Source organism: Cynocephalus volans, chromosome 13 (assembly GCF_027409185.1).
Source record: "Cynocephalus volans isolate mCynVol1 chromosome 13, mCynVol1.pri, whole genome shotgun sequence".
Classification (NCBI taxonomy): domain Eukaryota; kingdom Metazoa; phylum Chordata; class Mammalia; order Dermoptera; family Cynocephalidae; genus Cynocephalus; species Cynocephalus volans.
The window spans coordinates 6215268-6242117 of NC_084472.1; the positions used below are offsets into that span (position 1 = coordinate 6215268).

Below are 26850 nucleotides of genomic sequence, written 5' to 3' on the forward strand. Positions count from 1 at the left end.
CCTCCTAAGAAAATCAAGTTTAGAAAACTAAACACCACCTAGTATGTGTTCTTGGTGACAAGGCTAATGTTCTACTTAAGGAGCCAAGTATGCTGTTTACATTATTTCCAACTGCCCAACATTCATGAAGAAATCAAGTTCTTGGTTTAAAATGAAGACCTGACTGACCCTTGGGAAACATTCAAATCCTGCAAATCTGCCGCCCAAGCCTAGCAAGTGATCAGAAACGAGGTCAGACTCTGAAAGCTGTAGCGGTGCAAGATCGACTCACAGTAGTGCTCCTGCTCATAGGCATTACTTCGGTGATCTCTTTGCCCACACAAGGACTCTCTCATCTTCAAGATTTGCCAACAGTGGCAAGTTAATCCTCACAACACCATGTTCTGATCCCGTGTTAGTGATGGGAAGATGATAATGATGGTGATAAAAATTAAAACACGTCAAACACTATCAGCACCATCACATCAAAACATCCATGGCTTTCTCAGGGGCAAAAAAAAAAAAAAAAAAATTGGAAAAGTGTAAACTGTCTAACGTGTTCTCATCTGTTTTACTATTACACAGATGCTAAGATTCAACTAGTCTTGAAAGTCTAACGCACAAGGAGTTGAATTCTTGCATTGTTCAAAGGGGCAGAAAGCTCTCTTGGGAAGTCAGGCATTTTTAAAAGTGTTTTGTTTATGAAAAACACCAGCAGAGTTGAGTCAAGAAATGTTCTCTGGACTCCATAGGGTCTCATGTCTGTTCTTTATCCCAGAGTGAGGAAGAGGTGACATTTGGCTTAGGGGATTGGGTCAACCTCCTCCCTGGAGAAGTGAATGGCCAAAGCAGGACCTTTGCAAAGGAGAGACGTCGGAGGTAAATCAGACAGCCACTGGGGGGCTTCGCACCAGCACCCCGCGGAATGGAAGGAGGGGAGTGGAAGACTCCCAAAGGAGAGTTCCTGCCTTTGGGTCTTCAAAACCGATGAAAAACTGAACAACTGCCCCCAATCCTGAAACCACAGAACACATAAAACGAGCGCGACTGTGGTTATCACATTTACGCGCTGGGCGGGAAGAGGACTCGGGAGGGGCCTAAGCGCACTTTCTTAGGGACTGCCGGGGAGAGTTTCCCGAGATCTCTCCCGTGTTTCAACAAGTTTCTGCCTCCTGGAAGGGGGAGGAAAGAGAGAGAGGGCTCTCGCGGACTACACCGTGCGCTTCACAGGTCGGGGCCTGTGACGAGGCTCCTGCGCTCCCCAGAGGGGCCCAGGCACTCAGCCCTGATGGAGATTTGCAGTGAAGTCAGGGCCCGCGCCCCGAGGGAGCCCCGCTAGCGCTGCAGCGTCCCCAGCCCCGCGCTTGCAAGTGTCTGGAGCTCGTCTCCGCGCCCTCACGTGCGCGCACCGCGCCCACCCTTAGCAAGCAGACCGCCAGCCCCGCAGCCCCCCGCCCCGCCTTATCGAAGGAACACCTTTCTCAAGTGGTGAAGCCTCGGTTTCGGGGGACAGGAAGGCGCCAGTGCTGCCTGGGGGGGAGGCGGGGAGGGTGAAGGGCACATCGCTCCTTGTGCGCTGGGTTCGGTGCCAAGGGCTGCAAACCCCTCGCAGGAGGAGGCTCGTGTGGAGTGGGCGGAGCCAGAGGGGGCACCTGACGGAGGACTGAGGCGGGGAGGGAGAAGGGAGGAAGTAGGGAGGGGAGGGGAGGCTAAGAGGGGAGGGGAGGAGGGGAGGGGAGGGGAGGGGAGGAGGGGAGGGGAGGGGAGGGGAGGAGGGGAGGGGAGGGGAGGGGAGGAGGGGAGGGGAGGGGTGGGGAGGCGGGAGGAAGGGAGGGGAGGGGAGGGGAGGCGGGAGGAAGGGAGGGGAGGGGAGGCGGGAGGAGGGGAGGTCCCGCCCCCGCAGCCGCCCCGCCCCGCCCCGGCCGCCCCGCCGGCGGGCTCTGGAACTATGAAGAGGCGCGGCGGCGGCGGCGGCCACTGCGGCTCGGGGCGGCGCGCGAGGCGGCGGCCGGGGCGGGACGCGGGGCCGGGCATGGGGCGCGCCGCGGCCGCCTGAAGCGGGCCCGGCCGGGCCGCCGCGGGCTGCGGCCCCCGATCAGAGGACGGCGCGCGGACGGCCCGAGGAGCGCCGGAATGTCCCGGCCGTGCCGCTTCATGCTCGGATGCCTGGTCCCGGCCCTCCTGCTGCACGGTGAGTTCTCAGGACGCCCCCGGCCCCAGCCCTCCCCGGCGGCCCCGGCGGCGGCGGCGCGCAGACCTCTGGCCCTCGCTCCGCCCTCCGGAGCCGTCCCTCGAGTCCGCGGGAGAGCTTCTGTCCCCTCGGCTGGGTCTTCAAACCGTGGACGTCGCGGGTCGCAGGCTCGCGGTCCCGTCTCCAGAGGGGCGGCGCGCGGGGCCTCGCGGGGGTCCGAGCTTGAGGAGGGAGCCGAGCGCCCCGGGAGGAGCAGTCCTCGCCGCGGTCCGAGGACTCGCGGTGGCGTCCGCGTCCCGGGCTCCTGGCGGGCGGCGGCGGGGCTCCGGGCGCGGTTTCCCAGTTGTGATCATTGAAATCGGTCTCCTAAGGGTCTCCTGACCTTGCCGCCCTGTCGCTCTCAGGCTCCTGCTGGATCGTCTTGTCTCTTCCTGTGCTTCACGGGCCGCATTTTCGCGGCGACTCTAGTTAGCCAGTAGTCAGAGAACATCTGCGCTTTAAAAGGGTCCCAGAAATTGCACTGAGAAAAATAAGACGGAATTGCACTGGGGTGAACCAGGCGGGTTTGGGGCAGGTTGTCGTTGGTGACCATGACGGGCCATGGCAGAACACAATGTGCTGATTCAGGTGTCCCTCCTGGTTAGACACCTCACATTTCAGCAGAGTGACTGCGTGGTTCCCCTTCCACAGCACCCACTACAGACACCCAAACCTGCAGCTGGCCCTAGCTTCAGAATGCATAGTAGCTAGGACTGAAAGTGAGGCTGGGGACCCCCAGAGGATCAAGGCTGACTGCTTGGCTTCTCTCTTTGTAGTCCTGTGGGGGTGGGCGGCTCGCACAGCTCCACTGGCCTTGTGGACGTGTCTGGTTGGGCCTGACCTGCCAGATTGCCAAGGTGTACTGTGAGCCCCAGCGATCCCAGAATTTTAAGTCAGGATGCAAGGCTTGCAGTTGGAGGGCAAAAGAGAGAAGGTATAATTATAGGGTTGGACTCCTAGGCCCATCTGCTTAGAATTACAGAGCAGTTTTAATCTTTGGCTGAAACATGAAACAAATCAGAGCCAATGAGCAGATCAAACAGCAGCTGCCACACAGACAAGAAAAAAAATAAATAAATAAAAGAGAGAGATGAAACAGGGAAAATTGTCCCCTTTAAAAAAATTGTTGTAATATCTCTGAAGAAAAAGATAGTATGTTCAAATGATTTTAAAATGAAAAATTACTTGAAAATTTGGCATCAGCACAGATTTTTTTTGCGTAAAATCATTGCCTTTTAAACTGCTAAAGCAATCTAGAGTCATGCAACCTGGTCGAACTCTGAAGATTGTCTCCCTCTTTTGAGAAGTAAGGGATGCAGTTATGCTTCCTACTTGCCAATCCAAGCTGGTACGGTAAGAGCTGGCAGGTAACAAGAGCCCAAGAATATCCTCAGTGAGGGTCTAGTGTAGCTAACGTCTCCCGAATTTGAATCAGGAGTATGTGGTGACTCCTTGGGATCTGGGTGTTTACCCAGAACCAGTGGTACTGGGAAGGGGACAGCATGGGGTGGGAGTGGGAGTAACTGGAAAGGGCAGTCTGGTCTAAAAAGGGGAGCAGAGTGGAGCCAGACCCTGTATGTGTATGAAGAGAATAGAAGATAAGGTAGGTTTGCACAGCTGGATTGGATGATGTGGGCAAACCTATAAAAAGTTATCCAATTTCAAAATGAACCTGCAATGACAAAATTATTAAAACTAAAGTTGCCCAAATATCTACTTAGGTCCAGCAGGGAGTGTTGGACTTCAGTTTAGAAAATAAATAGAGGAGATAGTTGTTCAAATTACAGATCCTCAGGATTTAAGAAAGGTTTGTCAGAATTAGGGTGAAGTGAAGCACCAAAAAAAAAATTGGATATTTTCCCTTTCCTTCCCCCCATCTCCTGAGTTTTATTCAATTGAAGTTTTATTCGATTGAGTTTTATTCGATTGACTGAAACCCATTTTCACAGAAAATGGGTATTAATCAACCTAACCCAAGAGAATTGTTTGGTGAGTATGTCCTATTCCACAGATCAGGGTTTTGCAGGCATTTAAAAATTCCAGAGTAACAGATGAAGCTTGATCATGAATTTAAGTAGATGTTATAAATCTGAAGGAAGTTACTTGAATTTTTTTAGAATAGATTAATGGGTTTTTTTTTTCCTGATAGTAGGCATTTTATTTCGCTAACTGTATGATTTTATATGTCTATTTCTGGTAGCAATTTAGTAGGTAAAAGCATATATTCTGTAGTTATGAATGTACTTGTGACAAACTTGAGTGAGTTTAGTTTCAGACATCATTCATAGATTATGTGTTACACCAACAAGTCAGGTTAATAAGATTATAAAGCACACATGGCCTTCGTGAAAATCCCATGTAAAGATGCTGTAGACACCACTATGTTTGCATCCAGTCTTTGTTCAGTTTTTTGGCTACTGCTGTTTCAATTTATTGCAAGTCATAAATCGCCCCTAAATCCTATTGGTGAGTGAATTAGGCTCTGGCAAGACTTGAACCTGTTTATTGTTGCTGTTTTTCCCAAACTGTAAATGTAGTGCAAGACCCGAGTTCATAATTTGATGGCTTTAAAGTACATGTGTCAGTTTTACTTTCCTTCCCTTCAATTTTGAAAACAATTGCATTTCTTAATCCAAATAAAACCTATTGGATGTCCTGAAGGTATGCAGCTGGAAGATGTCCGTTATCGCTAGTTTCTCTGCTTGGATGAAAAGCCACAAAAGTTTTAGATGTCAAGTTCTAAAAAACACTTAGCCCACGAACACAGGTTCTCAAAGGGACCCTGAGGTGGTGTTTTAATGCACAGGGAGTGCCGATTCTCTTTGCCAGTAGAAGGATAGATTTTAAGTTCGGGGGCTGCTATTGGACAAGATATTCTATTCCCAAATGCTGTTTGCTTTTGTAGAAATCATTGACTTTTCTGAGAGGTGAAGACTCTTTCAGTTCTTCCCTTTTGTTCAGACTTATTCTGTCAAAACTGCTAAAAACTGTGGAGTTTAAAATGAGAGCTTAACTGACAAAATGTGAGGAAACATTTAAAGAGGGTAAAATAGAAATCTTTGAAATACTGTTTTACTGAAGACAGTTTTTGTTACTAAGAAAATATTGTCTTTTCTGAACTTTTTCCCCCTTTTAGTCATAAAAAGAAAATGAAATCTTGAAGAGACACATGATGCATCTGTTCACAACAGAGGGCAAGGGTCTTAGATGTTAAATATTCTCTGTTTAAATAAATTGACTTGCTTCAAACACGTAGTTAAGGAGTTTTACAATGGCCATGTTTGTTCTTTTTCCCCCTAAATGAGAAAAGAACTAAATATAGATGGGTGATAGGACTGTGTAATTACATACTGTTTTGGGACAGACTGGTGACAACTTGATATAATCAATCGAAGTGAAGCATGAAGCGTTCTAATACTAGAAATAGAAGATGGTATGCTAGGGACTGTCTATGTCAGCTGAAGGTGTCCACAGCAGGGCATGCCTTCAGCGCACTATGCCTGGAGTTGAAGGGATGGCAGAGAAAACTTCAGGAAAAGCTCTATCACCATCATCCCAGTATGACTTCTTCCTGCGTCAAGATTTTATGTGTACAGGTCATTGCTTAGTTCTCTCCAACTTGGGAATAAAATTATTCTGGAAAGTTTTGTAATAGGTATCTAGGTTAGAGAGGAGATAATGGTGTCACCCTAAAATTACTAAGGGTATTCTGTTCTGTAATAGTTTTACAGTTTCATTCACTCAGCTAGCTATTCATTCAACAAGTTCATTTATGAAGGCCACTGCTTGCTAGGGACAGGAGCTGAGAAGGAGCATTCTCCCTGTCCTGAGGATTCTTGGAGAATACGTAGGGATGGGAAGAAATGCCGATTTTAGACCTCCGGAGCTGGCAGGATAGCACACTGTGATTGACTGCACTCTTTTCCTTGTTGGGAATCCCATACACACATACACATGCACACACACGACACACACACACACCACACATACTACACGTGCACACACCCGCGCACCACACACACTGCACAAACTGTGGACACTCCCCCACTACACCCCCCTCACACAAACTTACCACATGCACACACACACACGCACAAACACACACGCCAGTGATGAAGAGGGCAGGTGTGGCTGCAGCAATTAGCTGCAGACACCACATGCAAACTTTGCAATCTCTGGCTCACCCCAACAGTCTAGCCCAGGGACCGTGGCATCAGAAGAAGGTGATATAGAAAAGTAACTTCTTTTCAACTAAAATTAAATGGAGCAGGAATTCGAAATCTTGACTTTATTATATTGCTTATAAGGGGAAAAAACTTTTAGATGTGAAGGTTTAAAGATTGGTGAAAGCAGCTCTCAGCTTTTGTTTATCACACGTACACACAAAATTGGAAATAAAAGCAAGAACTTGGTAAGCACAGGTACCTGAGTGGTAGTAAAATCCAGTACTGTCTGATATATACATGATTTTATTCCAAAAAATGGAAAGCTCTGCTGGAGTTTATCTACCACTATCCACTTCAAAGCAAACATTTACAGTAATTGCTGCTTATTTAATTGGGCAGGGCAATTTCATGGCTAAGTAATTACCTGCATTTAATCTAATCAGTCACATTTTATGTGTTACACCAGTTCAAACTTGAGAATACTTTTCTCACTCTGATTATCCAAGTATATATGGCACATTGTATGAAGTACAGAAACATGCAGAATGAATAAGAAAAGAATCATTCAAAACCCTTTACCCAGAGACAACCATTATTAATATTTTGACATTACACTTATTCAACCTTTTTTAAATTAAGGTTTTTTCCTTACAGCATTAAAGTACATATAAAGAGACTAGCCTGATCAAAGATTAGTTCAGCCCCAAGTGTGCTTGAAAATTATCCTTCCTTCCCAACAAATTTTATTATGTGTAAAATGGTTTGAAACTTTTGATTTCTCAGTCAATCTAGACAAGCAGGTGAAAAAATGGATATGTCTATCTAGTAATTCAGATTTTTAAATGCTACTGAAAAATCAGGGACTTAGACATGGAGTGTGCTGTCCTTTTGTTTCACTTTTTGTTTCATACGTCAACAATGGTCCACACCCAAGAGATGACCCAATCACCCAGTGGGCACTCAACCGTTTGTTGAATGAATGAATGTTGATTTTCAAAAGGTGAGCAGGCACTGCCCTGTTTCCTTCTGTCACTATCTTCAGAGGTTCTGTGTGGTCTCTCCGTGGACTGGCTTGCTTGCTGAGAGCACCATGGAATGAGATCTGCTGTGGACGACTGCATCAGTACTGTGTTTGCTCCATGTGAAAACAGCGCTGAGCAATGCTTTCTATGTGCGTAATCTGGGGAATTCAAGTGACTTAAACAGTTAATCTGGACACACTGGCCTTTATTTAGAATGCAAACATTTGTGTAACTGGTCAACCCTATGCTTCCTTTCATTTGGAAAATCTGTTTTTTTTTTTTTTTTTTTTTTTTTTTTTTTGTCGTTTTTTCGTGACCGGCACTCAGCCAGTGAGTGCACCGGTCAGTCCTATATAGGATCCGAACCCGCGGCGGGAGCGTCGCCGCGCTCCCAGCGCAGCACTCTACCGAGTGCGCCACGGCTCGGCCCAGGAAAATCTGTTTTTTTATTTGATATCATTGGGAATTTTTACTCTCTGAACAGCAGACTATTATGATTGTAGTTAAAGCTCATCGAACAGTCATTTAGGATTACTGTTGTGGAGTAATTTATTCCTTGAGAGTACATTTCTAGTGCATGTGCGCGCGCGCGCGCACACGCGCGCACACGCGCACACGCGCACGCACACACATACACACACATGCACACACTCACGTGAATCGTCCTTCCAGAGCTCCAGGATTTCATTCAGTGCTTTGGAAGTGCTAATTTATAAAACTGTACCCTAAACCTCTCAGGATTTAATTTGTTTTCAACAGGTGAACAATTTCCTTCCAGAGTCTACTCTTTTCTCCCACATTCACTCCAAAGAAAGTACTTCTCTGCCATAATTCTTTTATCTGGGCCCAGGCCACGGGGTCTCCCAGTGTTTGAGGTGAAGTCATGTTGGTAACATCCTCACTCAGAATTCCCCTGGGCTGGGAGGGGTGCTGGGGACAGCTTGCCGTCTAGTTGGTGCCACGGACGGACTGTTCATACATTCACACTGAAGCATGTCTCTACAGCTGAATAGTAACTAGCATTTGATCAAATGAGAGAAAATATGCTAAAATGAATTGCTAAGTGTTATCAAAGTGTTAGTTATCATAGTTTTTGGCTAATACAGGAAAAGGAACACACATATTGGGTGATTTGCCCAAAGCTACCTTGAAGACTAAAACCTCCAACATTTTTTTACTGACAGTTTGTTTACTCCTTTGAAATACTCTTTTCCCTGAATTCATTTACAGCAAAATCTTAGTGAATGGGAAGCCTGTAACCTAGTCCCCTCAATTAATCAGATCATCTAGAATCCTCAGTTGATCAAAATGTTGATGTTATGTGTGCAATGCACTCACGTATGTGCATTTGTATTCTTGTCTTATCAGTAAAATGAGGGGGGAAACTTTCATGGCCTAAACAAGGCTGTTACCGGTTCTTCTCTATCCACAGCACCATCCTACAGGCACTGAAGTTCCTAATAATTACCTTGAGCCCTTAAAGAACCTAAATCATCAGACAAAGATCATAATGTCAACTGCCTTCAACACACAATGGCAGAGGTTTCAGTAACCAAATATTGTGATCAACCAATACTTCCAATTACACAAATAATCCAATTAAGTGGACGTTTTTAAAAAAATTATTGTATATAATAAGCACAATTATTATTATAAATAATAGGTATACTCAGTCAGGAATGATTATTACTGTTAGCTGCCATCCTGAGTTCTGCATTGCTGAGCAACAGGCTGATTGATTTATTCAGTTTAAGATATGTTAAGGTAGGACACAAATATTTTACAAAAGTTCCTTTTCAGATGTGATGCTAACTTCATATAGCTTCCTTCCTTCCTTTCTTCCTCCCTCTGTCTCTTCCTCCTTCTTTCCTTCCTTTCTTTCTTAAATATAACTTCTTGGTAATGCTTCCCCCCACAAGATGTAAAAGACAGTACCTCTCCAAGACTGCAGAAAAAGGTGGACTGCTGTTTGTTGAAAGCAGTTCCCTTCTCTAATCTTTTGCATTTATTCAGGCAAAAAGTGACACAACATTGAACCATTGCTGTAGCCTCATAATTGATCTTCCTGCTTCTAATGTGTGCCCCACGTCCCTCCAAAATAACGAAAAGGAATTCTTATGCCATTGCATTGCAATCTTTTGATGGTGCCTCTTCTCTTTTCCAGTCAAACCTGCCCTCAGTATGATCTATGTTCACGGCCCTCACGACCATGGCCCCACCTCCCTCCTGCCCCGCGTCCTGGACTTTTCCCAGCCCTTCCCACACGAGTCTCTCACTCCTACCTCTACTGTTTGAATGTGCTGTGTACTCTGCCCGGACCATTCTGTTCAGCTTCAAGGTATAGATGCCCCTCTGTGGACCCCCAAAGAGGAGCTCAGAGCCTGCTCCCTCTGTGCTCACGAGCCCTCTGCAGGCCCATTCTTGCCCATCTGAGACTCCTGGGAGCATAATGTTTGTCACTGATGTGCTTAGTGGCCCCTCAGAGCCTTACTGATTATTTGGATGAGTGACTTGCTAGTTCCAGGCCCAAATTTGGAATTGGCATACTCTAGGCAAGGCAGCAAACATGGGGTTCCCTGGGTTGACCAGAAGTCTAAGGCCAGCCTCCTGGGAGGGCACACCGTGGTTGATCCTTGAGAAGGAAGCCTTGGGAATAAGGATGTAGCTGTTATACTTGGCCTCTCCTGCAGCCGGATTGGTGCTTGACAATGACTTTTTAATTCCAGCCCTTTAATAGAAGTAGCACTCCTGAGAATGCCATCCACATTTTCCACATCAGACGAACCAAGTAAATGTTGGGGACCACTGGCCGTGGTTGACCAAGGACCTGACAGATGGTTCTCCTGCCTTGCAGCACCTCCTTTCACTGGACCATTTAATGTTTCTCCTCGAGCATAACGGAGGTGGTGAGTGCTTCAAAGGGCAAAGACAACAAGGGAATAAACACCAACCCGATTTTTCCACCCTAAAAATACAGTATCCCCTAGACTGTGAGACCTAAACCACCCTGCCTGAGTGAACTGTGCCACCTGTCCTGTTCTTCTCCATTTGGCCATTCCCTGGATGCTCTTGCTGCTCTGACAGGCTCACCAGTGTCCTGAGCTTTGCTTATTGCCAAATAAGAGCAATAGTGAAATGGATTCTTGTCTCTAGAAATCCTGGGCAATTTAATGGGAGCTTTTGCCTGCTTTCCAATGATATGATCTTGGTGGTTCTTGGATTTTATTTCTTCCACCACTGGTTAAAAAGCATAACAGTAGGCCCCCTTCCCTGTGGGACTGGCCTTATGAATGACCCATACAAATGCTAACCACCACTCCCAATTCCTCTGCCTTTGAACTCCCCAGCTTCCTTCTCCATCTCTACCCTTGTGCTTTGACATCCAGGCCAGAGAGACTTTAAGATCTTCAGCATCCAAGAAACTTGTCTTTGTCTTTATGCTTCCACTCCTAAAATATACAAAGTAATAATAGCTCTTTGTTGAGCTGAGTAGAACTTGTCAATAACCGCAGAGCCTGGCTCTTTTGTCCCACTGTCTTCTATGTTGTTATTTAACTTTGCCTAGTAGCCCCTGTGTCTTGTCCTCAGAGCTCAGAGTGAGCCTGGCTCTGGATGACGTTTTGTTATTTTAACTTTTGTTAGGAGGGACTTTTTAAGGGTGGTCTAAGAGCCCAAGCCAGCACTGAACGAAAGGCACTGTGCTCAACTGAGACCGACTTGGAGATGTGGGTGATGTTGTTGCTCTCTCATGACACATGAGGAGATGGGAGCCTGCAGATGTCAAGTAAAGTGTGCGAGGTCACACTGCTAATAGTGTATTTCATCATTTGCAAGATACCCGTTTTTCTTCCCCATGTTCAGATCTTTCAGTGGGTGGGCTGTGCATCTCAGGGTTGATGGGAACTGCAGTCCCTGTTGGCCTGCAGGCAGCAGTCACCAGGTGTGACATTGCCTTTGCCTATGTGAACCTGGACTCAGACGCTCCTATTGTCCTCATGTCACTTCCTTGGTACTCTGTATCTTGAGCTTCATTGCAAATAGCTGGCTTGAAAATTGAGAGAGTAAACATTTGAGTCGGCACCCTTGGTTTTTCTCCGTAACTCACTTATAAATTACACTCTCAGCAATGAAAAGAAAAATCACTGTGAAAATCAGACCTTGTTAACAGAGCAGTGGAGTTTTAATTTGACATTAGGGAAGCAAACATTTATCACTGGAAGAATAACCCCAATTCCATATTTTCTCACAGAGCATCAATCAATTACTTGGAAAGGAGGATACCTGCAAAAAGATGAGGCCATGTTTGTGTTTTGTTACTGAGATTCTTGCAGAGCGAATGGATAACCTGTCACACATGAAGCAAAGCCACTGAAGGCAAGAGAAATTACCAGATCTCTTTGAATAGATAAAAGAAATGTCAAAGCCATCGGAGGCTGCCCTGTGTGATCCATGGGCACCCCGGGGCTGTTGTGAAGGCATGTGTCATCCTTTAAATGCCAGCATTCTTGTCACTGGTTATAAAATAGTGATGCATCTTAACAATCATTGAAGTCTCGGATTCAATGAAATCCCTTAAGTGGCAGATCCAGTTTCAAACCCAGGCAGCCTAGCTTTGGAGATTTCACCGATATTCACTCCACTCCTGGCTTTTGTTATCTTTACGGGAAAACATTTGCAGAGTGTAAGGGGGTTTACAAATCAGGTTTTAGAATGCAGCTTGGTTGATAGTGAGATGATGTCATCTTTACTGAATGCTTCATGTCATATTTGAAGCAGAATATTCCCCAACTCCCAATGACTTGTGACTGTAATTAAAATATGTTTTAAGTTAGCCACATTGTAATTGATCACACCACTGGCCCACCAGACAGCAAGCCGAACTACATTTCATTCCTTGCTCGCCTAACAGGGAAGCTGAGGAAATGCCTACTGTAATCAAGATGATTATAACTACAGGGGTTGGCAGAGGTACAGTGAATAGTGCCCTCTCCCCTACTGTAGTTCAGAAGTAGCTAAGAGATCAACACGGTGTCAGACCAGTGGGGATGACAATGTTACAATAGTGATCAATACTGGAGCAGAAGACACAGTGCAGATGGTGTCCATGTCAGGATTGCTAATGGTTCACCCTGAATTTTTCAGGCTTTCTGCCTGGCCCAGTGCCACAGCTGAACAACTGAAGGGGCAGGGTCCTTACTGCATGGGGGGAGCTGATCAAATGCACATAGTTTGTCAACAGGCTGATTTTCAAAAGAGAAGGAGAAAGATGGCCTGGTCAAGCCTGCTTGCTTCCTCCTACGCTCGTGCCCATTCCCCTGGGGAGGCTGGATGAGGGACAGGGCCACCCCAGGGTGCTGCTCCAGAGGAAATGCTTTCCCTTGGTAGAAAGCGAGGCCGCAGGAAGGGAGGCCTTGCTGAATACCCACAACCATGAGGCGTGACACCACTAGGCAGAGCCTTCTCATTTTTAGTGTTTCCCTCCTTCTAGCTGAGCCCAGAATCAGTGGACTTGCCTAAATGGGGCTGGTGGTGAAGTTACATTTAATTTGAACATGGCACAATCATCTTGTCACAATTTTCATTTAGTTGAGTAATACACATGGGTATCTTTGCCTCATTGCCCTTGATTGCATGTTAGATCCGCGAGATCGGAAACTGTTGTTCCATCCCGAGGCCAGGGTCTTACTCAGAAGAGAAGCCTGAGAGCTCACGTACACCAAGACCCACTCAATGCCAAGACTTTCCATCAAAAATTAGTTCAGTCGTCTGAATGTTTTGGCCACGTGATGGCAAGTGTCTGAATAATTTACAGGTTTCTTAATGTTATCAATCTTCAAGTCTAGGTATATCCAGGTAGATTTTTATCTTGTTGCTGTAAGTCACTATATTCTGGATCTAACTTTTCATGTTCAAATACTCTCTCATAAGCCATGAAGTTATAGGAAGTTTTTACTTCTCTCATAAACTATTAAGTTATTTAGGGATTGACTAAAAATATACATAATTGCCTCCTCATAAGCATAAGTAACATTCTAGCAGGTGTGTTTTATGTGTTTTGATTTTTTAAAAAATTTCTGTACATTTGTCTAACTAGTGTTTTTGTTAACATGGTGCTAAATACATAGTAGGATCACTGTAAAGACCTGTTGATTTGTTAAGCACTTCACGAGTGAGTCAAAGAAGACAGTGGGCTGTCAGATTATAGCTCCACTTGTTTTCATTGCTTTATTAGGCTGGTGGAAGTTTTGCATGGGTAAATTTTGGCCAACCTAAACTACTTGTACTGAAAATAAACTTAGTCCTAGTATTTCCTTATCCCTGAGAAATAAAATGTGCAATCTTCTTAAAATTGTTCTTTATTAAAAACCCTATATCATCTGTTGAGCTTGTTTCTGGCTTTGTGGGGGTGAGGAGCTAGACTGAGAAGATACCTGGGGGAAAGTTCACACCATTTCCTCTTGTAGGAGGATGTATGGCTCTCACCCCCATGGTGAGCAACCCTGGAGAGGGCATCCATTTGAGACCAAGAGAACCAGAAGGTGCGTGACTTGGTGAGCGCAGGTGGGAGCATGGCCAGGGAGCAGATCCCAGCTGGAGTCTTCCGAGCTGTTCCCTGGATCTTTCCCTTTCCATCTCTGCACAGGCTGCGTTTTCACTGAGGCCGGTCTCCTTGCTCTTTCCCTGCCTTACCTAAATGTGTCACTGTGCACGTCCACCCTTCCTGATGACCCCTCTCTCATCTCTCCCTTCAACTTCGTCTCCTCCTCTTTGATGACCCTAGAATGTGTCCATTTCTCTCTTCCACAACCCGCTACATTCACTTGCCTATCCCACAGTTATATACTTAGGTGCACAGCCTTAGGTTTGCAAGATGCATGGATTTGAGCTCTGGCTTTGCCAGGAACCAGCCAAGTGACCTCAAGTGAGTCATGCACATTATCTACGTGGACTTCAATTTCTCACCTGGAAAATGAGCCCCAAGGACAGCCCCACTCTGGAATGTGCATCCTCAGAGAGCAAGCACAGTGATAAGACGTGGTCAATAGAGCGCGCATCTCCCACCTGCGGCTGCTCCGTGCTGCCGAGGCAGTTGCTTGGCCTGGTTCACATCTGCTGCTAGTTCTCCTTTTGGCTAACTTTCCACTCTTCTTTTTCAGGGCTGGGAGAGGGTTCTGCCTTCCTTCATCCAGACAGCAGATCCCATCCTAGGTCCTTAGAGAAAAGTGCCTGGAGGGCTTTCAAGGAATCCCAGTGCCATCACATGCTCAAACATCTCCACAATGGAGCACGGATCACCGTGCAGATGCCGCCTACGATTGAGGGCCACTGGGTGTCCACAGGGTAAGAGCATCCAGGGTGGAGTGGGGCCGGGGTGGTGCCAGAGAGCGCACATCTACAGAAGACCCTTCTTAATGGTTCCTCATATGCACAGAGACTTCATATAATCTCAGTGATTTAGGTGTTGTCTAAGTTCTAACTAAGAACCAAGCAAATCTTTGAAATTATTAAACAGAGCTAAGTACTGTAGAAACCGTATGCTAAAGCAGAGATTATATTGTACCACTGTCCGGCACACAGTATGAGTGAATAGATCCTTGTTTACTGAACTCTGTGGGACCACTTGTGTATAAAAAGAAACCATTAGCAAGTGAAATTAAGAGTCTGTATTTCACCAACTCTGAAACATGACTTGCAAGCTTCTTATGGTCTAAATATTCTAGCCATATTCTGGTAATTTAATATATGGCTTCAGGGTTCTAAGAGTAAGTTAAAAGCTAGCTCTACTAGCCAGGGCATAGTTCTTGGATACTTTTCCATGCTGTGAAGCTGAGATTTATCCCAGTTTGAGCTCTGGCTTATCTTCCATTAGAGCTTTTAAAAATAGCCTAGAGGCAGATCTGTGATTTTTTTTCTACCCATTAAATTGTTGAGAATTAACAAGACTAACTGTGGGATCTGATCACTTCTCCCTGTGTACTATTCCTGGGATATGGAGAGCAGCCTCTGGGTACCTTGGGGAGGGATCAAATGAATATGGAGAAGACAAAGAAGAAATTTCATAAGATGATGAAGCCTCAATTTTTTTCTTAAATGGGGTCTCTCAAAATAACTGCATGATAAAATTGCATAAACAACCTTAATGCTATGTGCTTTAAAATTATTTATCATGCTATTCAATAATAAATATTTACTGAATGCCTGCTGTGTCCAAGCACTATTCTAGATTTTGTGTATATAGCAGTGAACAAAACAGGTACGGTCCCTACCTTCAGGGATTTTACAAATAACACAGAAATACTGTAAAAGGGAGGATGGGGCAACAGGTGTTGAAAGAGAGTACCAGGGGGCCCTATTTTAGAATCAGGAAGGGGTCCAGAAAGTCTGCCCAAAAAGGGGCCCCTTGAGCTGAGACACGATTGGCTGTGCAAAGACAGTGGGAAGAGCTTTCTACCAAGAAGACCAGCAAAGGCCAGGCCACATGCAGGGTAGGGAGAGCCTGGCTAGATTGGAGGACCACCTGACCAAGAGCTGTGTGGCCAGGGTGTAGTAAACCAGCAGGGAACAGCCCCAGAAGAGGCTGCAGAGGAGGGCGGGCCAGCTTGAGGGTCCCTTGCAGACCAGGACTCCTCCTAATCTAAAAGAACTGGAAAGTCATCTTAGGGGCTGTGCGGAAAATATGATTCAGCATTATTAAAGGGCAGCCTGGCTGCTGTGTGAAAACGTGATGTGGGGCTGAGCAGTTAGAGGCTATTGTAGTAGTTTGGATTGGAGCCATCGGAGGCTCAGGCACGTGGAGTGGCGGGGGTGATGGAGAGACGGGTGGCCCTGAGATCCGCTGTGCTTGGGAAGGAGAACCAGCAGATGGTTGGTGCTTAGTAACTAAGATTTGAAATAATGGAACTTCTTTCTACCCTCAAGTGACACTAGTCACTGCTTTCACTAAACTTCTCTTACCCTGGGGGAGACATCTTGGGGTGTCCTCTCCCTCCTTTTTCTCAGATTACGGATGCTGAAAGTATTCGACATCAGTGGCCAAACTTTACATAGCAAAAGGTACCCGCTTCTAAATAGCGTTTATCTTTCACCAATATGTTAACTAAAAAGTTAGAATGTTAGCAAGTTTAAGAACCACCTGTGTGCCTGACTGCTTGGTTTGGCCATGTTGTGTCAGCTCAGGCAGACACTCTGTTAACATTGTGGATGGGGACAGTTAGAAGGCCAGAAACTGATGGGTGGAGTCGTGACATAACTGAGGTGAGGACCTAACAAATGCTTCAAGAGCTGCCCCTTCCATGCCGCAGGCTCTGCTGTGTAGGTTGAGTCAATGACAGTTACAGCAGCGTGAGAACCCACCCATTTCATGCTCTGATGATTCAGCCTAAGTGTTTCTGGCTTAGGAAACTAGCACTTACCGAATGCAACGGCAAAGGACATTTTCTCGTTGTCATCCTGCGCAAACAAAAGGAACCCTTCTTTCTGTTGTTGTGTTAGCTCTGCTTTTACTTAATTGCTCCTTTATTTCCCTGCTAAACGGATAATTAATTTTGAATGCACGGGAGGGCAAATATCCATTTGCCACGAGGTGACACCTCCTTGAGACTAGATCCATTTCAGGGCGATGGGCATCTTGCACCTGCCTGTCCTAGACAAGGTCCATAAAATGCAAGTGTCAGGAAATCAACCCGTTTTTGAATTAGCATAAGGGAACTTCTTTGGTAGGTCAGTACTACACTCTTCTTTCTTATCCAGAAAGAAACAAATTTCTATGTGAGCTAGGCCCACAGGTGAAACTGAGAATGGCATGTCTGCTGTCCTGGACTGTTCACACGATGAGTGAAAGGCTTTCTGGTGTCGGGTGACTGGAAACATACCACTGGAGCCAGGCTGCCTGGATTCACAATCTGGCTCTCATACTTACTGGTTAGGTGACCTTGAGCATGTGACCTAACCTTGTGCTTGGGTTTCCCCATCTGTAAAATGTGGGTGATCATATACCTAACTCAGAGTTGTGAGGATTCAATGAGTAGAGGGCTTAGAACAGCGCCTGGCCTATAGCAAGCATTTTGTTATTACTACTGTAATTTGTTACCACCATCATTAATCTCTTCCTCATGGCTTTAGGCTTAAAAAGGTCTCTCTTTCCCCTTTCCTTTTTCAGCTGTGAGGTAAGGTCAGGCCCCGAGTTCATCACAAGGTCCTACAGATTCTACCACAATAACACCTTCAAGGCCTACCAGTTCTACTATGGCAGCAACCGCTGCACCAGTCCCACCTACACCCTCATCATCCGGGGCAAGATCCGCCTTCGCCAAGCATCCTGGATCATTCGAGGGGGCACAGAAGCCGACTACCAGCTACACAATGTCCAGGTCATCTGTCACACGGAGGCGATGGCTGAGAAGCTCAGCCAGCTGGTGAACCACACATGCCCGGGCTTCCTGGCAGCCGGGGACGCCTGGGCACAGGATGTGGCCTACAACCTGTGGCGGGAGGAGGGTGGCTGTGAGTGTACCAAGGCCGTGAACTTTGCCATGCACGAGCTTCAGCTCATCCGGGTGGAGAAGCAGTATTTGCACCACAACCTGGACCACCTTGTTGAGGAGCTCTTCCTTGGTGACATTCACACTGATGCCAGCCAGAGGATGTTTTACCGGCCATCCAGTTACCAGCCCCCCCTGCAAAGTGCCAAGGTACACATTTCAGCTGACTGCCCCCCAGAACCCTTTGGTCTCCTCTTTGTTAAGTAAAATGGGTGATCTTTTGTAAAGGTACTTCGCAGAGGTCTGAGGGGACCCGTGAAAGGGAGAGGATTCTGTGTTGCAGAGGGGCAGGCCATAATGGGGCTGCTGTGAGTGAGAGGAGATGTGGGATGCTGGGCGGGACATGTAGCTGGTCAGGAGAGCTGCGTCTGCCGCCGACTTGCTCTGTGATCTGGGGTCTTGGTTTTCCTCTCTGAAGTGGGTGGTGGTGTGGGGTGATTGCCCTAGAACATTTCTAGGGCTCCTTTCAGCTCTGACTTCCTAGGAACCTCTTTGCGACTCTAAGAGGAAAGCATGAAGGAAATGTGGAGATGTTGCGCCACATTTGGAAAAGACACCAAGTGATAGCAGTGACCCCAGCCCTGCAGGAGGGAGAGAGACGGAAAGGGGAAGCTGAGGGTGGTTTGCCCAGGGCTGCGGACATCACAGACTGCTTTCTGTCCACAGCGACCCTCTGAGGCAGAAGGAGGCAGCTGAGGTCTGAGGGGTTAGGGCTGCTGCCCAAGGTCATGGGGTTAGTGAGTTTCAGTGCTGAACTTGAACTTGAAGCTCTTTCCTCCAGAAATCATGTTCTTTCTGTTTTGCTAACCAAAATGTAAAGTGACTGTGATCAGAAGGGAGGAGTGAGGAAGGCAGGGAGCAATTGAAACCTTGTAATGTTCTTTTCGTAACTGATGTTCCAGCAATGACACTGGAATTCACCAGGCATTTCCCTCCCACAAGCTCAGAATACATGTCAGTCCGTAACTCAGCCGTTCCCAGCGCAGGAGTGTGTGCAGTCGAGGCTGGGAGGGGCGCTGGGCTCTGGTCAGCCAGAGCGAGGAGCGGGCAACCCGGACCGCGGAGTGTCCCCTGCCCTCCCGGTCTGTTGTGTGCAATGCTCTGGAAGAGTGGCCCTCCCATTGCAGACCCTGTTTGGCTCTTGTTTGGCAATTTATTTGTTTTTTTAAAAATGTTCTTCTTTCTTAGTAGTCCTTGAGCTTATTCATAACTAATCGAGATGTCGCAATACTTCCTCTTCCAAAGACCACTCAGTGTTATCTTTTTTTATGTGTGTTATTGTGAGCTCAGGTAATGAGAGTAGCCTTTACTATAACTGTGGAGGATCTGCTGAGGAAGCCCGTTGGCAGAAGCTGCTTCCTCTGGATGAATCTCAGCAAGGCTACGTCCCGTGTGAAGACAGTCCCACTGAGGGACCAGTGCCCTCAGACCCGGGCTCCCTGCCGCTCCCTGTGCTATGCTTGGGCACATTGCCAGCAGGACTGAGTGCCTCTGGGGGTTGATCCAACACAGAATAGGAGGCAGGTCTACTTTGTTCTGCCTTGTAAGTTTCCAATGTGCAGAAGATGCGAGATGAGCTAGAGCAGGAGGGAGGGGCAGCCTCTGGGGCCCGTCTTCTCGGGGCAGCTGTCTGTGACCCCAGATGTTCTCTTAGAAGCTCTGCCCCTTCAATGACTTGATTCCCCAGCAGAGGCAGAAGAGGAGAATCTGCTTGCCAGGGCCGTGCCTGGCTTCAGTGGATCTCTGGGGAAAATAGATAGGAAAAATGGGCTTCCAATTCCATTTTGGGACCATTCCAGGTGGTAGCATTCTCCAGTGTCAGCGTTGAACACTGAAGCTACATAGCACTTCCCTTGGAATCTCTGGTTTGAGATGGTGATAGAGAAAGGAGATTTTCATTCCTACTTTTGGCTTCCTCTGAGTACAGTCTGGCCAACTTTCAAATGATCTCGGTAATGGGAGGTACAAGTGGCTTGAATGAAAATGATCCACAGATAATCCAGAAACCTCACATTAGCCAAGAGCATCCCCCAACTCACCCCAACCTTTGTGAAGAGCTGCTAAGCAGGCACAGCCTTTTCATCCCCTGCTCCCCTCCAGCAGAGACACTAATGAGCAGAAAAACAGCCAAAAAGGCGCATCAGGGGTCTGAGTGAGGAGACTGAATGGCTCCCAGAGGAGGAAGGTGCGCCAGGGAACTTGCTGGGGCCAGAGCCAGCCCAGTGGCCGGGCCGTCTGCTCTGTCCCTGGCCTTGGGCTGGTCGTTTGCACTCACTCAGGTCCAGGCTCCCTTTCCTCACCTGCATGCACCTGCGTGGTCTCTGTGATCTCTGTGAGCTCTTTTGGTATATATAGAAAGGCGTTAATCATCACCACCTCACTCTTCTTACCTGTCTCTTCCCCTCAGCTCACTGTTGTTCTTCCAGCAGGGAGGCCCCTCACAGGGGCTCTGAATTGGCAAAGCAGCATCCCTAGGCTCATGGCTCTGGTGCATTCCCTCCCACCCACTCCCTGGTCCAGGCGAGAGACTTCATCCTGGTCAGTGTCCCTCCCTAAACAGCCTGTCTGTTGGAAGAGCACACACTGTGGCTCCTGGAGGGAAAATGTCTTGAAAGTGGGAGCTATTAAATATTGGCACGGGAATTAAGGATGGCAGTTGTAAAGCCTACCTGTTTAGAGTTTTTATAAACAAAACCTAGAGAGTTTTTTTTTTTTCCCCCTAACACTGTCTGGATAAATTGGCAAGAACACAGACTTTGGAAATGGTAGCCAGTCTGGAATTCAGTTCTGCTGTTAACCAGCTGTAGGGTGTTGGTAGCCATCTGACCTCTGGGAGCCTTAGTTTTTTTTTTTTTTTTAATATAAAATGGGAGGAATGTAAGAATCAATGGGTTCATGTGCTAGCTGGCATCTGGAAAGTCTCCTTGCCTAAGTTCCCACTGGCCTGCACTAGGAAGCACTTCTGAGCTGTTGGCTTATGGAGGAAGGAGAAGGACATTGACCGGGGACGTCGGCGAGCTTTACGATGCCTGACCTCAAAACGCTTACTCTCATTTTCTCCTCCCTCTCTAGGGCAGTGTGGGAACATTTACTGAGATTAAGACGTAGACTCTTTGAACACTAGGCCTTTTCCCACAAAAGCTAAGGGTGGGAAGAACTTTAGGACCTTAGGTATGATCCAGGACATACTGTTATTTTTTTTTAAAGATACAGAATAGCATGAATAATATACCATTTGCATAAAACTAATAATAAAAGATGAAGAAAAAGATAGGCTTGCAAAGGAATTGAGTATTTCTGGAAGGGCACCTAGGGAAGTCAACAGTGATTGCCTCTGAGGAAGGGAACTGGACAGCTGGGGAGGGTCGGACAGAGACGCACTTTCATGCCTTTCGCAGTTTGCACCATGCTCTTTATTACCTAAACACAGTCACCACACAAAATAAAAATTAAAGAAAAAAGAAAAAGCCCGGCCAGGACAGCGAGGCTCAGAGGACTGCTGTGGCCGCAGATGAAGAGGACAGCAGCCAGGAGGAGGACCCAGGCTTCCGCAGCCTGTGCAGCTGCCCAGCCAGGGTGGCGGGGGCCCGTCGGAGGCTGCGTGGCTCTTGAGCTGAAAGGGGCCATTCTTCTCTTGTTGTCCTTCGCCCTGTACCTTTTGGCCTGCAGTGTGCAGCGGTGTCTTCAGGAAGTTTTTAGATCCTTCCCCAGGACAGCTACGAGAAGGAGCGCGTGGATGTGGCTGGTGGTGTCTCTGCGGGTGCTGGACACTGCAGCAGCAGGGTGTCTGAGCCACCGTGGCTGTGGCCGAGGCCGAGACAGGGGAAGGGGTGGGAGGGCATCGTCAAAGGCTGCACGAGCCTGCCCAGGAGGGCTGGAGCCTCTTCCTTTGAACTCTTCGCCTTCCCTAATTGCCGGTCCATAGAGACCTGGCTGAAAATTAGTTTAAATGCTAAATTGAGTTTGAAACCACGAGCCTCAGCCCCTCTGGAAACAGGACACCATGTAAAAGTAGGAACTTTAAGTCTACTTGTTTTTCTAAGCTTTATGCAGCTTTGCTGTGAGGTTCACAGTCCTTTGGCAAATAAATTATGTTTGAAGAGATTCAGGTGCCCTGGGAGGGTTCTTTCAGTATGAAATTGGCTACTCTTCATTAAAAAAAAAAAAAAAATCAAGCGAAAATAACCCTGCAAGCAGATGCTGTGCCTGGATCGAGTGGACACCAGGGCAGCCGTCCCCTGGCCTGGGATCTTCAGAACCTGCAGCTGAAGGGTGGTGGCTGGGCTGGTTCTTTCAGTGATGGAATCAAATGGTAATTAAAAGCAAATGACTGCCAGGGTCGTTAGAAACGCCAGAGCCTCAGGATCAGACTTGTAAGCAAATGGAATTGGTCTTTCTCCAAAATCCCAAACTGATTTAACCACAGAGTCGTAAATCAAAGGGGCTGTCTGAAAACCAGACAGCTTGCCCCAAGCTGTGGATCTTAAATATTCCACTCCTGCACACATACAGCTGGGGAGCTGCACATGGGTGAAGGAAAGCAACAGGCTTCTAGAGTGCCTGAGCACGCGAAAGGAGGAGAAAATTCTGGTGGGCTTTCTCTGGAATTCTCTGGAATGCTCTTTATTACCTAAACTAGGCTGTGGACTGGAGTGTATCTTTGAGGTAGCTTTTCTATCAGAGCCTTCTTAGAGTATGTGAGAAGGACACGTTAACTGTGGACTTCCTGGTATCTGTGACATCAGAGGGACTTTGGATCAGGTGGCCATGGGCTGTGGACCTTTCAGCCCATCTGTAAGGGCCCTTTCCTTGAGCACGTCCTCGGCTGGGCTCCTGGGTGGGTGAGTGACAGGGTCGCTGGAGTGTGGAAGGGGCCAGGTGCTTGTGGAAGAATGCTATGCTCCTTTTTCTGCCAGTGTAGGGAGAGGAGAGGGATTTGCAGAGGTGATGGGAGATGGAAGGGTGATGGGAGACCCACAGTTCAAGGAGTCATGACCTAAAACAGTTACAGAAGCTGGTCTCACCCAAAGGATGCCTCCTAAAGAAAACTGATTGCTCACTGGAGCCAGGTGGAGTCTTGACTCTGAGAGGGTTGCTTTCGTGGACATTTTATTTGGGCCAGGGTTTGAAGTGTCCTGGGATTGCTGGCCTTAATGGCTGTTGGCATAGACTTTTATTGCAGAAACAGCTCGTTATGTTTCTTGACTCCAGAGAACTTCAGCAGATAAACAGGCATGCGAGGTTGCTTTATTTAAGGAGTTAGCAGACCAGGAAATATTTGTTGTCAGGGACAGTGCAAGTGGTAAACATTTCATCCCTTAAAAGGCAAGAAAGCCGGGAGGACAGAAGGAACGCCTGTGCGAGCAGGAAATCAGCCACTTAAACAGTATTATGAGTCTCCACTACAGGGAGTGTTAGCTGAGCACTGTGGAAGGCAGGGGCACCGGATTTACAGTAGATTTAATTTAATTATTAAAATTAGTTTACTTTAATTATTCAAATGAATTCAAGCAAGTAAAAATAAACAACAATTTTCTTCGGAATCCATTCTTAAAGTCATTTATCCTAAAGAACCAGCTTCCTCTGGTCCTTCGTATGAAGCTATTCCGTCTGTCTGCGGTGTGTGTGTGGAGGTGGGGTGGAGGGGACGTGATCCCTTGCGTGATTACTGATGTTCCTAAAACAGGAAAGGCCTTTGTGAGCTCACTTATTACATTCTCAACTTCTTAGAAACCCACTTCTAGAAGTATCATGTGTGTTGCTCCTGAGGACCGTCAAGTGCCCCCTCTTAACTCCAGGACACAGAAGAGCGTTCGGTTAATGTTCGGCCTTGTCAGCATTCAGTAGCCAGCTTGAAGCCCAGGACCAGCAGCCCACCTTTCTCGCCTTCTCCCTCCTCTTCCAGGCCAGGGCTCCTTCTTGGATGACTGGACCGTGATGGGGTTGCCACGCAGTGTCCGTGAGGCTCTCTGAGTCCTCCGTGCCCTAGAGCATGTGCCTGCCTCCTGGCAGGGGATCAGGCTGCACTCGGTCAGTGCACTGCTGTGCTTGTGGCATCTCTTTAAGCACATGCTGGGCTGCAGTTGTCTTGGTCTGTCCTCCTGCTCTAACAATGCACCATAGACCAGGTGGCTGGTAAACAACAGACTCGTATTCCTCAGTTGCAGAAGCTGGAAGTATGAGATTGGGAGCCAGCAGGGTGGGGTCTGTTCAGGACCCTCTTCCAGGCTGCAGACTGCCCACTTCTCAATGTGTCTTCACGTGGTGGGAAGAGGTCAGGGCACTCTCTGGCCTTTTCTTATAAGGGCACCAGTCCCATTCATGAAGGCTCCAGCCTCATGACCTAGTCACCTTCCAAAGGCACCACCTCCCAATACCTTCACATTGGGGGTTTGGACTTCAACATGTAAATTTTGGGGAGACATGACATTCAGTCCATTGCACTGCAGCAGAGTAGACAGCCATCTGCACCTAGAACTGCAGTTAAAGGGACATAACACACATGGACACAGCTATTCACCCGGCTTCCTTCTGAAGGTAGAATCGCCCTGACCCCATTAGTGATCAAAGTGGGCCTGAGTTCACAAGCTTCTGGAATCCCAGACCTGAAAAGCACCCCAGGAGCTCCATCCTGCAAGGCAGTCGGCTCTTGTCATTTGTGTTGAATGCTCCCTCTCTGTTCATCTCTATGTATCCAGTGACGGCTTTCCATCAATCAGCCTGTCAGGAGCCTCCGTCCTGTCCACGGCATGTGCAGCACTCTCCTGGGTGTCATGGGAATAGGAAAAAGAAAGAACACTTTGGTCTTGTCCTTTAAAAACTTATAATGCAATGGAGAAGACCCAAGAAGGACAAACATGCAGGATTTTTTACAGCAGAAATTTAATCAAACACATGGCAAATTGCAGTTAAAAGAGCTTTTGACATGGGCCATTGGCCACAGCAACTTTCCTTCTGAGAAACATTAATGTGTTTTTTATCCCATGGAACAAAACCTTAGGAAAGAAAGTTTCCATAATCTACTCCCATTTTTCCTCCTCCTTGAACAAAACTTTAGCCCAAGTAATGCTGCTTTTGAAGACTTCTGTTTTATCCAGCCTGCTTCTCTGATCTATTCACAACAATATCATGTCAAGTAATTTCTTCCATTTTGGGAAGACGGTGAAAACAAGTGGATACTGTCAGCAAATGCTGTTGACAAACCAACTCTCCAGAAATAAATATTGGTAGGGAATGGGAGAAAGCCTGGAGAATCCCCATCAGTCATCAGCTGGAGAAGACCTTTTGCAAGGACTGGAGACATCTGCTCTTTGCAGGACCTCAGTCTGAGAGGGAGTGTGGGGCCAGGAGATTGCGCTCTGCAATCCCCAAGACCACATTACGGTCTTGATTCTACTTTGGGTTTGGAAAGTCATCTGAGTCAGGTTATTTTCTCTCTCTGAGCCTTGGTTGCCTCATCTGCACAGTGCTCCTGTGGTCTCTTTGGGAGGTTGGAAGGCTTAAGGAGATGATATACTTGAACCTCCTCAGAATCATATGTCCTGTGAACGTGAGCTGCAGTTATTTAACTTGTTACCAGGGAGCTGGGCAGGAATCAGAGAGAAGAGTAGGCAAAACCACACTCTTTGCCTAGAACATTGCTCACTTATAAAGCATAAGGTTTATTTTTCATTTCTAGAATAAGCTAGATTTTTCTTCCTTTTCAGACATGAATTGTACAGGGATCTTTTTTCTCCTCTTCCTCTTCTGAATCAGAGCTTTTTATAGTGAGTATAAAGAATAGCAACAAAGAAGCACTTTCTGGTCCCTCTGCATTAACCTTCGAATCTTCTGCGCACAGAAACTCTGATGACTTTAAATAGCCCTCTAAGATTCAGGGACAGGGAGCGCTGTGGAAGCCAAGTTGGTGAGCCTGGAAGAACACTTCTCAAATGAGAATCATGTATCAGAACAGGCATCCAAAACGAAAAAAAAATAATGATAATTTTATAAAGCAAATGATATCCCATGGTACAAAATACTCTTCATATTTAAAATCTCCATGTGGAATCCTCTTTCCAGTTATTAATCTTGGAAGCATACTATTTAAGAAAAGCACCTTAGAAAATTGAAACTTTAGAGTCAATACAATGTACAGGCTTTAATTTCTGCTCCCCCATAGCTGTTCCTTTATGTCTCTTTTTTATTCAAGCCAAAGATTGTGAGAATTGGGAGCACAAATGATTTTTTTTAAGCTCTCTACAAAACAGAGATGTCTCTATACAACCATGGCTAAAACTGTCCCCTTAACAGTATCCACAAAGAGGCCAAAAGACTACCCTTATCTGTGACATCTTTGGTTTCTTAATGGCAGCAAAAGAGTTATTTTAAAAAGTAACTAGTCAACTCAACAACTGAAAAAAACCCAATTAAAAAATGGGCAAAGGGCTTGAACAAACATTTCTCTGAAGAAGATATAGGAATGGCCAACAAGCACATGAAAAGGTGCGCAGCATCACTAATTATTAGGGAAATGCAAGTCAAAACCACAGCAGGATAGCAGGCCACACATCAGGATGGCAATCCTAAAGAACAAAAACAGATTTTTACCTTATGTATTTTTTAACACAATAAAACAAAAGTAATTTGTTTAGGAATTTGGCAAGACTAACACCTAAGAGCCAGGTTCCTCCCACTTGCTGCTTTCCACCCTAAATTCTCACAGGCCCAACTGGTGGAAAACAAGCCTTCCCGCCCCAAACTGCATGGCCTGCTTTTCTCTGCTACTGAACAGAAATACTTCAGCTCAGGGCCATCATTTGCCCGAAGTGACCACAGTTCCGCCAGGTTCTCACTTGGCGCTCAGGCTGGCGCTGACCGTGGCTTCTGGCCAGGGGCCGGCTCCTGCACAGCCTCGTGTCTTTGTTAACAGG

General features: G+C 46.8%; 1 protein-coding gene across 1 annotated transcript in view; it reads left to right on the forward strand.

Annotated features, from left to right (window-relative positions):
* The window catches only part of APCDD1 (APC down-regulated 1), a 45789-nt gene that overhangs the window by 15304 nt on the left and 3635 nt on the right, over window positions 1-26850 (forward strand). Inside the window, exons 4-6 of the mRNA XM_063077470.1 lie at window positions 1883-2170; window positions 14555-14738; window positions 17557-18088. Of these exons, the coding sequence (XP_062933540.1) occupies window positions 1883-2170; window positions 14555-14738; window positions 17557-18088 (1004 nt within the window). The remainder of the gene's footprint in view (window positions 1-1882; window positions 2171-14554; window positions 14739-17556; window positions 18089-26850) is intronic.